Source organism: Pelobates fuscus, chromosome 4, assembly GCF_036172605.1.
Source record: "Pelobates fuscus isolate aPelFus1 chromosome 4, aPelFus1.pri, whole genome shotgun sequence".
Lineage (NCBI taxonomy): Eukaryota > Metazoa > Chordata > Amphibia > Anura > Pelobatidae > Pelobates > Pelobates fuscus.
Genome location: NC_086320.1, coordinates 770,691 through 785,070, shown reverse-complemented (window position 1 = coordinate 785,070; position 14,380 = coordinate 770,691). Strand labels below are relative to the sequence as shown.

General features: G+C 46.8%; 1 protein-coding gene across 1 annotated transcript in view; it reads right to left on the bottom strand.

The window, feature by feature from the left end:
* The window catches only part of MFSD3 (major facilitator superfamily domain containing 3), a 92,702-nt gene that overhangs the window by 64,308 nt on the left and 14,014 nt on the right, over window positions 1-14,380 (bottom strand). Inside the window, exon 3 of the mRNA XM_063450894.1 lies at window positions 4,873-5,020. Within this exon, the coding sequence (XP_063306964.1) occupies window positions 4,873-5,020 (148 nt within the window). The remainder of the gene's footprint in view (window positions 1-4,872; window positions 5,021-14,380) is intronic.

Below are 14,380 nucleotides of genomic sequence, written 5' to 3'. Positions count from 1 at the left end.
TTCCAAAGAACAATCTCACTGGGGACTGTGTGGCCGTACGAGTGGCAGGGGGAGCAATTTACAAAGTCCCCACTGCCAAAGTACATTTGGATTGGGGAGTGGGGCATGGGAATGTGGAGGTGGGGATTATGCAGGATTTGCCAGCTGATGTGATCTTGGGCAACGACTTGGGGGAGCTCACATCCGCCTTTGTTTCCCAACCCACCGTCCAAGAAGCATACCCTGTTGTTACTCGGCAGGCCTACACCACGGCTCCATCCGATCACTCTGAGGCTCAGGTAGCGTGGCCAGTTATACTGCAGGGAACAGACCTTATTGGTATCGCCCAGACGGGCACAGGGAAAACATTAGCATACCTACTTCCAGGTTTTGTTCACCTGGACCTTCAACCGTGTCCTAGAGATCAGCGTGGGGTGGGCCCTGAAAAAGCTGCAACCCTATTTGTATGGGTAGTACTCCGGACATCCCCAAGCCGATCCGTAGGGATCAGACTGTGTATGCCGGCTTGGTTCTGGGGGAGCATTGTGGCAAACCTAGCCACTTTAGGTCATATTGCAGAACATTTAAAGGTTGTCTGAAATAGCGGTGTTAACCTGGTGTAAAAATGTATTTGTGGGTTTTAGAATAGAGAGCATGCATAGGCTAACAGCCGTGAATAAAACTGTCAGTTAACTCCTGGAGCCGTGAATAAAATTGTCAGTTGACAAGCTGGCTGCCAGACCCATCCTGCCAAGCAGTCAATGCGTTCCTACAACCATGGCTGAGCTCAGGGGCCTTCTCACCATCCTTTGACTTCTTCAGAAACCCAGAACTCTCAGAGTAAAAATACTTTTGATTGCTCCTTTATGGAGGGCGCAGCCTTGGTATCCCAGTCTGTTGGAACTGCCTGCAGACTTTCCTCTCCTCCTTCCTCGGACTTACGATCTTCTCAGAGGTCCCTCGGGAGAGTTTCACCCTCTCCTCCTTCAGGGGCACCTCAACTCGTGGCCTGGACCATTTCAGGGGATCCTGGAATGTCTCAGGACTTTCAAACTCTGCTAGAGGATTACTATGGGATTCCTGGGCCCTGGAACTCGAAGTTCTTACCGCTCCGCTTGGCATCTATGGACTAGCTGGTGTGTGGAAAGGGATATTGATTTCTTTTCATCATCTATTGTTGACAGCATGAATTTCCTATGCTCACTCTTTGACCAGGGTAAGTCCTACCAGACCATAAACCTTTTTCGTTCTGCTATCTTCGCAGCTCATGCTCCTGTCGAGAATTCCTCCGTGGGCAGACTTATACGTGGTATTAGATTGGCCAGACTTCCAGCTCCTTGATATTTCCAATTCTGGGATGTTTCTCAAGTTTTCTCCTTTCTGGAAGCTTGGCCTTCCAACTTGGACCTCACGTTAAGGCAGCTCTCCGCTAAACTAGCCCTACTTCTCTGCTTAGTTTCCTTCTGGAGGGTTTCTGATGTCAAAGCTTTTGACTTCCATGTTCTTGTATTCACACCCAAAGGTGTTCATTTTTCCTTTTCCCATCGGACCAAGACATTCTACTCTTCTGTTTTTTACCCGTATTTCCCTGACAGACCAGCGCATTGTGAGGCACGTTGTCTACGCCAATATGTCACTCTTACTACTCCACTTAATCTCCTTCAGGGCCTCTGTTGATCTCCTACGTTCGTCCCCACCGACTGGTGTCATGTCCTACGATTGCTCGTTGGATCAGATGGCTTCTCGGTCTTGCTGGTGTTAACATCTCCTTCGGAGCACACTCGGTTTACGGAGCAGCGGCCTCATCTGCCTTTCTAGCAGGATGCACCCTCTCGGATATTCTGTCCTCTGCTGGTTGGTCTAGGAAATCTACATTTCATACTTTTTACTTTCGTCCGAATTCTCATGCCCATTTTCCTCTTATATCTAGGCGTTAAAATAGCAAATATGAAGCCTCCTGTCTTGCCATAAAATTAGGGATTAGTCTTGTGTTAATGACCAAATAATCTAAATTTTATTAAAGACAGGAGGCGAATATTCTTTCCTTTTTCCCTCCCTTCTTACTAACTATTGACCCTGCTTCTATTCTGGTGGGCTCAGACGTATTTTATTAGATGTTTTTTCTTCTGTTACAAGTACTCTCAGTTATACTGGGTAACGGCACCCCCAGGCATAAAAGGGTTTAAAAGACGTTTAGAAGATATTCCCTTCCAGAGACACAGGCACAGCTACTGTAGACACCAATACAGCGAACCGGAGAAGCATATGAATGCCGTAAACAGGCAAACCGGAACCATACGAATGCTGTAAACAGCCGAATAGGAAAAACCATACGAATAGGTTTACACTCCTAGCAGTCAAACTGGAACAGCATACGGTAAATCCCCCCAAGAACGAGACAAAGCTCCGTGTTGAGGGTCAAGCAGTGAACAGACAGAGCTGTGGGTTTATTGTTCTTATATACACATTAGTACCACCCACAGGGTTTTGGAAAAAAAACAATAAACACGTACAATACACTCAGACACACCCACACAAAATCATCCCCTCTGCCTGTGATACAATTACCTTACACAATGGGTAATGTAATTATAACAGGCATAGAAATACAGGTTTTCCACATTATTCATAACTTTAAAAGTATGCATCACATTCACATAAAACGTACATTTTCAGAATCCGCATACTCCAAATACAATCATCCGTCAAAATCATACAAATTTGTCCAGTGGTTCAAAAGATAGATCGTAGTCCTTTGTGACCAAATGAAGCATGGCTTTTCTGCCCAAAACCAGTTCCACAGAGTCTTCTATCCTGGTCCATGGCAGCAAAAGACAATAAAATACATAAAAATATATAACTGCAGCCATTGCATAAAACAGGTACATTCAACATATCCCCAGATAGCTTAGATCTGAGCGCACATTATTACTGAATGGCGCTCAGACCACACATATACAGTTCAATTGCCATGGAGCCAAAGTCTTTCACATAGTCTTTCATTATACGAATGGGCTCCATGGCATAGCTATCTGGGGTATCACCGCTCAAACAGGGCAAGCACCGAATGACCCGGCTTTCATGTCTTTGCAGGAGAAAATCAAGCGTTTCCACATGGGGCCATAGTCTAAAGGCAGCAGGCGGGCAACCAGGCTCCTCCAATGCAATTCGGCGAGATTGGTCTCGTCACATACTGTTTATTTTCTGATTATTGTTACTGATGTTAAATGGTGCTCATCTACTGCCCTTGTATTTTGCCAACGTTTGTAATTGCAAATAGTCTTGGACACGATATTTTCACAATATTTCTTCTTCCTTCTAGGGTGAAAATTCTGTATAATTCCTATGGATATCGGTCGATTCCACCTGAACTTGTTTTCCGGTTTACATGGTAGAGGACACTGTTTATGATTACTCTATTGTCTCCGATTGGTGTGGCTGGATCATAAGAAAGAGGAAGTGGGAGTATTACCTTACTAATACCTTCTATGTGATTGGTTGATTTTTATTTTACAATGTTAACCATTTACTTGCTGCTGGGAGGTTTGAGTAAAGAAAGTAAAGCAAATATTCACCTCCTGTCTATAATAACATTTAGATTATTTTGTCATTAACACTAGAATAATCGCTAATTATTTGTCTTCCGCATTTGATTCAGTAATAGCATACCGCACCATTAATGTGTATAGTTCAGCGAACAATAACCCAATTGAATCCTTTCCAGTGGGCAAAAACCCCATAGTCTGCCCTAGATATAATTCTACATGGGATGTTTTATGTATCAGAGCACTCTTAGAACGCTCTGGGTCAAATTGCAAGGTGTGGAGAATGCTTTATAAGTCTTTCCTTCCCCTGCGGAGCTCAGACTACGCGGTGCCCTCGCTGGGTGAAGATGGATTATTTCTTTAGTGTCTGGATATTTTTTTTTTGTGTGTTTTTTTTTTTGCACTCAAGTTTTTATTTCATTTTATAAGTTCGACGGGATTATGTATTTTTATTTGGCTTTTTTGGGGGCTGAAATAAAAAGGTTTTAGAAAAAAGAAGACATCTAAGTAGGTATTAGGTTTATTGCTTCCCCCTTAATTTAATTGCAGGGAGGGAGGGGTGACTAGGGGCTTGAAAACCCCTAGTCACCAGGCCCCCACCCACTGCTCATGGGTGGGGGCTGGGGGGGGAGGGGGGACAACAACCCCTATTGTAACTTAGTGTCCCCACCCGCCGTTAATGGGTGGGAAGACAGGACAATAGGCCCCTCCATTGTAACTTAAGATCCCCACCCGCCGCTCATGGATGAAGGCCTGGGGGTTGTGACGACACTTCGTCCCCCCACTGTCATTTAGGGCCCCAACCCGCCGCATATGGGGGGGTGGGGGGGAAGGGGCACGCGGGGCTGGTGCGTCGATAAGGTGGCACAGTACGTTCCGCTCGGTCATGCTACAAAAGAGGCACATCACCGAAGAGAAGGGGGATGGGTACACAAAGGGACAGGGAGAGGAATACAAGGGGGGGGGACACTAAGGGACAGGGAGGGGAGAGGAACACAAGGGGGGAGGGGACACTAAGGGACAAGGAGGGTAGAGGTACACAAAAGGAGAAGGAGGGGAGAGAAAAGCTAAGGAACACTAAGGGAGACACAGGGAGAGGAAGAGCTAGTAGGATAGACTGAAAGTAATGGAGTAGGTATAGGAGGGGGTTAGAGGATGGAGGAGAGAAAGGGCTAGTAGGACAGACTGAAAGAATCACAGTAGTTATAGGAGGGGGTTAGATGATGGAGAGGAAGGACTAGTAGGATAGACTGAAAGTAACTAAAACGTTATAGGAGGGGTTAGATGATGGAGAGGAAGGGCTAGTAGGACAGACTGAAAGTAATCCAGTATTTACTGTAATCATTACCTGTCCTTTGTAAGCAGTGCCCCTCCAAATACAGATCCAGCTATGGACAGCACAACCGAGATGATCCCGCTGAATACCCCAAGCTCAGCTGCTGAGACCCCTTGGTCCAGGAGTAAGAGGGGAACCATACTGAGTGACCCCTGCTCACCTGCAGAAATAAAAAGAGACTGGTAACATATTGAGGTTGTCACTCTATAGAAAGACAAACAAGGTAATGATACATGTATACCATATAATGCACATACCATCATCCAGGAAGCCTCGCAAATAAAGTCCTATAAAATAGTGTTTGAAATCCTATAGCAAGGGAAGCGGACCGTACTAAGAGGAAACCTATCATCGTACTCACTCACCTTTAATGAAAGCTTTTTTTTTTTTTATAAGAAATGCTAAATAATCATATTAAGCTATAATCATTCAGGATGCTATATACTCCCCCTCCCCCGATGATCACCCCAGGACCCATTCACACCATGCTTTTGCTAAGGACTCTGCAGATTCTCCACGGGTGATCACCCCAGGATCCATCCACATTGTGGCTTTGTTAAGGTCTCTCCATAGATTGTCCCCCAGTGATCACCCTAGGAACCATTCACTGCGTGGCTTTGTTAAGGTCTCTCCATAGATTGTCCCCCAGTGATTATCCTGGGGTCCATTCACTGCATAGTTTGTCTCCATTGATTCTCCCCTGGTGATCACTCCCCTCCCCTCGTGATCACTCCAGGACTTTGTTAAAGTCTCTCCATAGATTGTCCCCCAGTGATCACCATAGGATCCATTCACTGCGTGGTTTGTCTCCATAGATAGAGTTGAGCGGACACCTGGATGTTCAGGGAACGCTGAGTTTGGCCGAACTTCGTCAAAAAGTTCGAGTTCGGGCTCGAACTTGACCCCGAACCCTATTGAAGTCAATGGGGACCCGAATTTATGGGCACTAAAATGCCTTTAAAAAAGTCCTGGAAAGAGCTAGAAAGCTGCAAAAGGAAGTAAAATGGGGATAAGAGTAGGACAAGTGCCCTGCAAACAAATGTGGATAGGAAAATCACTTAAAATAACATAAAATTTTAAAATACAGCTGAGCCATAAAATAGCACTAGATGGAATCTTTGATTTTAGCTTTGGAAGAACATAAATCAAAATCTAAAGCATGGCTTTCATTGTTCAAACTGAGCTCAACTCCTGATGCATGGAGAAAAGGCCTTCACAAGCCTCTGCTATTGTGTACATAGTTTATACTAAGTGACCCATAGGTTGAGGAGGCGGTGACCGTGGCGGTGTAGGTGGAAACGGCGGTGGAGGAGGTAACCAACACTGTTTTTTATTTGTTTGGGTTTATTTTTTTTATTTTTTTTTATTGGGGTAGCCCCCAAAATATTGGGACATATAAAAAAAGAAACATTTGCGGTGCATTTCTGCAGTGCAGTCCAATAACGCCATCAGGTTTTTAAAACTGTCCGTCTCCACCAGACATAATGACAGCATTTCAAAGGCCAGGAATTTTGAAATGCTGGTGTTACAGTTACCTCCAAGCTAGCTGAAGGCTGGACCGCTTGGATGTCCTGGCTCCCGAGTGTGGAGAGAGGGAAGCGCCGTTCCCTTCAGCATAACATAAGAATCTGCGAATATAAAGCAATCCCACTAGCTATAGTACAGCTAGGATACCCTTGTTCCCACAAAACGAGTCAAGGCTGAGATTTGAGGGTCAAAACGAACTGGCTTTAATGGCACACAGAAATCGCAATTTATGCAAAACCCCAGGTGCAGGGACAGCCCCCTCTGGACCTGATGGGATACAGGGACAATATAAACAGTTGACCAATGGCATTATAGTGTATCGTTTGAAATGGTAACCGCCCAGCTTGGAGATAATGACTCTAATGGTTATGGCAATTTAATTATCGCCAAGCGCCCAAATTCCCACGTGTTATTGTAACAGGTAAAACAGTATAAAAATACATAATTGTAACATTTTAATAGACAAATTTTATATTCTACCATTCGTTGGATAGCCCAGATCTGAGCGCAGCAGATATGCGAATAGTGCTCAGATCTCACGAACGGTATAGCCAGTCTTTTCCATAGAAAGTCCTTTCGTGCCTTTTTGTCCCGAACACGAGATGGCGGCCATGTTTTCTGGCGGGTGAATAGAAATGCCCTAAAACCCCTGGAGCGAGTAACGGATAAACAGTTGCGCGAATACCACTCCAGGGATGGTTGTCCCAGCCCTTCGTGAGCCAAACAGGGACCGCCATGAAGGGGGGGGGGGTACTTAGCTTGCGGTTAACCGCAGACTCCACGTTCTAATTGGGGCCACACGCCTGACTGTAGGTGGTCCTCGTTCGGGAGTCTTTCGGGAGTTTCAATTCGGTGAATTATTATCCGAATGAGGCCACCCTGAGGCAGTCAATTAGGCTTGTGGTTAACCGCAGACCGCAGCTTTCCGGTGGTCAATTGGAAGCACACTCGGCTTGTAAGGTAGTCGGCCGTTTGGTTGTTTCAGAGGTGAAAGAGGTTAAGTGGCGGCACACGCCAAGGGCCGGGTGGTCTTTGTTTGCATGCACGAATACATAGTCCTGACTGTTCGTGTAATGTGTTTATACAGTAAAACTACCGAAACAGAGTATACGGTACAATAAAACAGGGTAATCCAGTAACTATCTGTAGAGCGCCCGTAACAGCTGGCATTCAGGGCCAGGGATCACGGGTGGGTAGGGGGGTACTTCCTCTTTCTCTCCTCTTGCACCCTGCTCTAGGAGGAGGAGGTGGATGTGGAGTAGGAGGTTGAGGAGGCGGTGACCATGGCGGTGTAGGTGGAAGCGGCGGTGGAGGCGGAGAAGGTAGCCAACACTATTTTTTATTTGTTTGTTTTAAAAACTGTCTCCACCAGACAGAATGACAGCATTTCAAAAGCCAGGAATTTTGAAATGCTGGCATTCAGGGCCAGGGATCGTGGGTGGGTAGAGGGGTACTTCCTCTTTCTCTCCAGTGTCTGGGAGATGGACCGCTGAAGGCTTCCATGGGACAGTGTGGAGATGCTGGACAATTGTGTACCTGGCCTATGCTGGTGCAGGAACCCACCCTCCGAGCCACTTGTGAATGACTGGCCTGATAACCGTGGAAATTACCCTTCTTCCTCCTCCTCTTCCTCCTGTGCCACATCTTCTTCCATCATCGCCCGAAGCGTTTTTTCAAGGAGACATAGAAGCGGGATAGTAAGGCTGAGAACGGCGTCATTGGCACTGGTCATGTTGGTGGAGTACTCAAACAGTGCAACATGGCACACAGGTCTCGCATGGAGGCCCACTCATTGGTGGTGAAGTGGTGCTGTTCCGCAGAGCGACTGACCCATGCGTGCTGCAGCTGAAACTCCACTATCGCCTGCTGCTGCTCGCACAGTCTCTCCAGCATGTGCAAAGTGGAGTTCCACCTTGTGGGCACATCGCATATGAGGCGGTGAGTAGGAAGGCCAAAGTTACGCTGCAGCGCAGACAGGCGAGCAGCAGCAGGGTGAGAACGCCGAAAGCGCGCACAGACGGCCCACACTTTCTGCAGCAGCTCTAATAAATATGGGTAGTTTTTCAGGAATTTCTGCACCACCAAATTCAGCACATGCGCCAGGCAAGGGATATGCGTCAAACCGGCTAGTCCCAGAGCTGCTACGAGATTTCGCCTATTATCACTCATTGGTCTGTTGTTCCATGCCTGTCCACAGCTCCTGCGCGGTGTGGGGTTTTTCTCCCAAACATATGAGTTTTAAAACAGCCTGCTGTTGTTTCCCCCTGGCTGTGCTGAAATTGGTGGTGAAGGAGGAAGCGGAGTAGGAGGAGGAGGCAACAGGAGGCAAAGCTGTGTACCCAAACAAAGATTGTCAAACATTGTATCCTGGAACTGTGTCCCATCCGGTTACTGGGGAGATGGGTCTGACCTTTTCTAATCAAAGGGGATAACCATCGGTTACCCAGGTCCCACTTCATTGGTGGCAAGCGGCGGGATCCCATGTCCCTGCCAACAGACCCATGGACTACAGTGCTCTAACCTACACTGTAGGACTTGTGTGGAGCCAGAGGAATAATGCCTGGTGGGCGTAACTGCTGCGCTCATGGAGGACGATTAGGCACGCAGTGAGGCAACGAACCCCAGCCAGGAGCCGGAGATGAGGAGGAAGTGCGCAAGGAGGTGGAATGGCGCCTGGCATATTACCGAGAGCCAACCTCAGAGGAGATCGTCAGCAGGACCTTTTTGCCAATAGACAGAGGGCGACCTCCATGAACCCAGATGAAGGAAGAAGGAAGCAGAGGGCTCCGGGAAGAACAACCACCCTGGCCCACAAGCTACCGTACAATACCTTCAAAGACTTCAAGGAAGCAGAAGAAGGCATCGATGACTTTTTACAAGACTTTGAGCTGGGTCACCATCCTGGCCAGCAAACTAGTGGGGAAGGCAGAGAATATTTACCGGGCTGTACCAGAAGAGCAGATCAGAGACTATCCCTTTATTACACAAATCCTCCTGGCCCCGTATGCGGTCACCCCCGAGCAATACCGCCAAAAGTTTATCGAGACCCGGAAAGGGGAGAAGGACTCCCATGCAGAGTGGGCATGCCGCATTACAAGGGCCACCCAGAACTGGCTCAACTCCCATCAAGCCGAGTTCCCGGAGGAGATCACCCAGCTAGAGCACCTTTTCAATGGGCTCCCCAAAACACAAAAGCCAGTCACAATGCCAAAACGACAAAAGTGGCTAGCTGTGTTTGCCTGAAAGTATACAGGAGTCTAATACACATACAAACTATATACTATATACATAGGATACAAAGAAATTGAGATAACCCTACGGTGTATGATCTAAACCAACAGGTAGATACATGTGTATATCTAACTGTATAAATATACGGGTATCCCTGATATCTTACTAACAATAGGTCTCTGAGCTTTATTAATCTGGCTCTATAGGTTCCTAAAATGCAATTGCTTTGATTATGGTGTACCTTCCAAAGTCAATAAAAATAAATATAAAAATAATAATAATGATAACCAATGGGTAGATAGAGCTACCACTAAATGCTACTTTCAAGTGATGTCTAACTACCTCCCATCCCAGAATTAATCACAACTCTAAAGAATGGTCAATTGCCCTGTATAACAGTAATAAAAATAATAAGCACTGGGGGGCGGAGCCTGGCTTCCAGGCTGCATGGACGTGCTGAAACAGAGCTCCTGAGCATGATGGCACAATTCGAGGCAAAGACCCCAATAAAACTGCTTGCACAGCACCTGGAGGGTGACAGCATAATCGGGGACATCCGGGCAAAACGACTGATACCAGTCATTAACCCGCTACTTACCGGGAACCGGCACCCGCACCAAGAGGCCTACTCGAGACCCTCTCTCCTCGCGGGCGACCCTGCAGAGAGAACATCCCCACCTCCTACCCCCCCCCCCCCCCTCTGAACTGGCGGGGGTCATCCCGGTCTGCACGGTGTGTTCGGAACCACCAGCCACACAGAGACGCGAAAAGAAGATAAAGCAGTGTTGGCGCCCACGAGGCTTCCCCAAGATGCCTGCTGTTAACACGCTGCCTGCCTGCACTGAATCAGCTCCAGCAAACGATGATCCTACAAGACAACGCACAGCACCTGAACCAATATTCAGCCGCTTCTGGGCACAACTCAGAGATCGCATGAGAGCAGCACATATCACTCAGAATCCTGCACGGACGGCAAGTAAGAGAGGCAGCTGGTGGCGGGGACAGGGAAGTATACCCTTGGGCACAGTGACAGGCGACCCTCACACCCCCAAACCACAGAGCCCACCCAGGCTGGAGGCCAAAAGGGCGAAGACCCGGACGCATCGCCCACACGCAAGGAGGATTCATCGCCGCAAGCGGCCAAAGCCCATCAGGCCCTCCATTGCCCCCGCCAGGGGAAGAAACTCAGGCTCCAGTAGTTGCAGAGTTCGTGGCACTGAGATGCAGGCCTACATAACAGCCTGGGGATGGAATTATATCTCCACACTGCCCACCGCTGCTGCAGCCCTCAAAACTACACCAAACAATGCTCAGGGTTTCACAAGAGACGGCGTCGGCTAATAGAGACTCTCTACACAAAGCCTCCAGACAGGTCAGCGCCAGGCCAATCATCCCTCAGCTTAAGCCTATTAAACTAGGTGTCCAGGACTGACAACCATGGAGAGCAGAAAGCATAAACACACACAACTCCGAACCACAGTGACTGAACAGTAATGCTAAATGACGTGCAAATGTTATATTTTCTTTTATGTCTACTGTTATGATCTCTCATCACGCAACCTACACATTATACCTTAAGCGTAAACAAAGCATATTTACCATATCATTTCTCACCATGTCTATGAGTATGTATAGCAAAGTACCTCTCTTCTAATCGTTAATTTAGACTTGTTATGTTTAACCTACATTTATCTCCACCCAACATTTTAAAAATGTGCAAAGTTTATACATGCCATGCGTTACAACATTATGTATGCTATTGTTTAACTTGACCATGCTGTCGTGGCATCGCAAGTGCTTATGTTAATGCTTTGATGCACAGAAAAAAAAAAATAATAATAAGCACTATATATAGTATATACACGGAAAATATTACCTCACATATAGTTCTCCATGTATATATGCATACTTAGGTAAGACTATCTAATAGAGGAAAGATTAGGATGCATAGAACATGGATATCATGATGCTTAGAATGCTCAATGGCATATCCATGGATAGATTGTAGCATACAAAGCAGTCTTAAAAAGAGATATGGAGGAGACAGATAATAACATATACTCAATCTAGCAGTCTCAATGATATATAGTCTCTCTTTTCCTAAATGTAACTCTTAGACCGCTACATAGGTAGCTCAATAGGACATAATATCTACTCAATAAAACATAGTATCTACTTGATTGAAGAGAAAAACGGTGAAAGACCTAAGTGCAATATTGTGTCTAATAGAAAGTGTCCATAAACCAAATAAGAAATTAAACGCCTGACGTGCGTTTCGGTGCTATAAGGTAAAGCACCTTCGTCAGAGGCTAACAAGCTACTGTTTGAGAGGATTCTTAAATACCTCATTCTCCAGAAAAAACAGTTGTTGGTCCTTCAATCAGATCCGTACGTTTCTGAAGGCGTGCTTACACATTCCCGCGTCCGGGTTTGAAAGATGGGCGGGGCTAACTTGGTCACATGATACACATGTGGCGGTATTAGGATGATGTCTATCCAGTTCCGCCCACGTATCAGTCCGAGCACTATTTGTCATATAACGAAGCACCTCCCACTACAGTGTGGCAGCGAAGCAGCCACATAGACATTAAAAAGCTATATGCTAGATTAGTCGGGTATATCATTCTTACACATGCAACTAACCCACTCCCTTCATGTATATAGGGGAGACACTTCGAGGGTCATGATCTAAACCACTACCATAATGTACAAAGCAGTGGCGGACCGATCATTTCGTTACTATTATCAATGGCACAATTACCAAAACCCGCTAGTAGGTATATATATTTGTATATCCTGCTAAGACGTTCCATATCAGCTGGTGGTGCTGGTTGTGGCGTGCTGACAAAGCTTTTCCACATTTCAGCCATGCTAACTCTGCCTTCTGGGGTGCTGGCAGTGCCCCAGCTGCGTTGGCGACCTCTTCCTCCTCTGCCTTCGCTTTGTGCTTCCACTGAGCCCCCGGTGTCAGTTGGGAATGCCCTCAGCAGCGAGTCTACCAACGTGCGCTTGTAGTCACACATCTTCCGATCGTGCTCCAGTGAGGGAATTAAGGACGGCACGTTGTCCTTGTAACAGGGACCCAGTAGTGTGGCCACCCAGTAATCAGCACAAGTTAGAATGTGGGCAACTCGGCAGTCGTTGCGCAGGCACTTTTGGTGACTCTAGAGAACCTCGGGCCAATCGCACGTCCCTGTGATGGCGACGACGCATTCGGATGTCTGCCCTATCAACTTTCGATGGTACTTTCTGCGCCTACCATGGTGACCACGGGTAACGGGAAATCAGGGTTTGATTCTGGAGAGGGAGCCTGAGAAACGGCTACCACATCCAAGGAAGGCAGCAGGCGCGCAAATTACCCACTCTCGACGTGGGGAGGTAGTGACGACATAACAATACAGGACTCTTTCGAGGCCCTGTAAATGTACTGAGTCCACTTTAAATCCTTTAATTAGGATCAATTGGAGGGCAAGTCTGGTGCAGAGCGACTGACCCGTGCATACTGCAACTGAAACTCCACTATCGCCTGCTGCTGCTCGCACAGTCTCTCCAGCATGTGCAAGGTGGAGTTCCACCTTCTGGACACGTCGCATATGAGGCGGTGAGCTGGAAGGCCGAAGTTATGCTGCAGCGCAGACAGGCGAGCAGCAGCAGGGTGAGAACGCCGAAAGCGCGCACAGCCGCTACAGTGAATGTCACATCCAGTTCCAAGTTGCGGATCAGTCTGGTGATGGCTTCTGGTATCCAGTACTCTTTTTACTGATCCTGATCCTGGTATGTGGCCGCACAAACGCTGGTGCTCAACACCAGGGGGCGTGCGGTTACCCTGCACCAGACCCTGCTAATCCATTCCACACTGTGACTCCTAACTTCAACATCAGGCATACTGGGTCCCGGTCGTCCGACCGCCGCCCAAACAGTGTCTGGGTCCAGGTCACCGTACTGCTGCCCTGACTTTGAAACTGCGAATGGCTCATTAAATCAGTTATGGTTCCTTTGATCGCTCCATCTGTTACTTGGATAACTGTGGTAATTCTAGAGCTAATACATGCCGACGAGCGCTAGAGGACGGCCGCTCCGCTTTTGCACCCTGCTCCCTCTTATGCTGTGCTGGTGACCCTGTGCGACCACCGCCTCTTCCTCCAAACTGCACACGTCACTCGCATGACCTTCATTCCATGTGGGGTCTAGGACCTCATCATCCTACACATCCTCTTCCACCCACTCCTCAACCCTGCCCTCCTTGCTGGAAAGGATGAAAGGATGCTGTATGATTTTTTTTTTTTTTTTTTAAAGAACACACTACATGAAGGTCCTGTTCACTAGAGTGTGTAGTCATGAATATAACCAGTAAAACTTTGTTTTTACAGCCACTGGTTGGCCCATACATATTTTAAAACTTGTTTAATTTTGTTATAGCATGACTTGTAGTCTTATTTTTAACTTGTCTATAATACATATTTTTGTATGACACTTAGTGTGTTTTTTCATTGATTATTGAATTGTAATGGTCTAAGATAATTAACATGTCAACAGGCAAATGTAACCCGAATGATTTGTCTCAGTCTTGCCTTCTATACTACCTGCACCATAGGCAACATTTATTTGTCTTTAGACTTTCTTGAGAAGCGGTAACTAGCCAGTGTTGCACACATATACCATATATGAAGTGCATACCCCAAATGTACTATTTAGCACCAAAAAAAATTTGAATGTTTATAACTGCACTGTAACCACAGTATTTGACGGTTCTATTTGACTC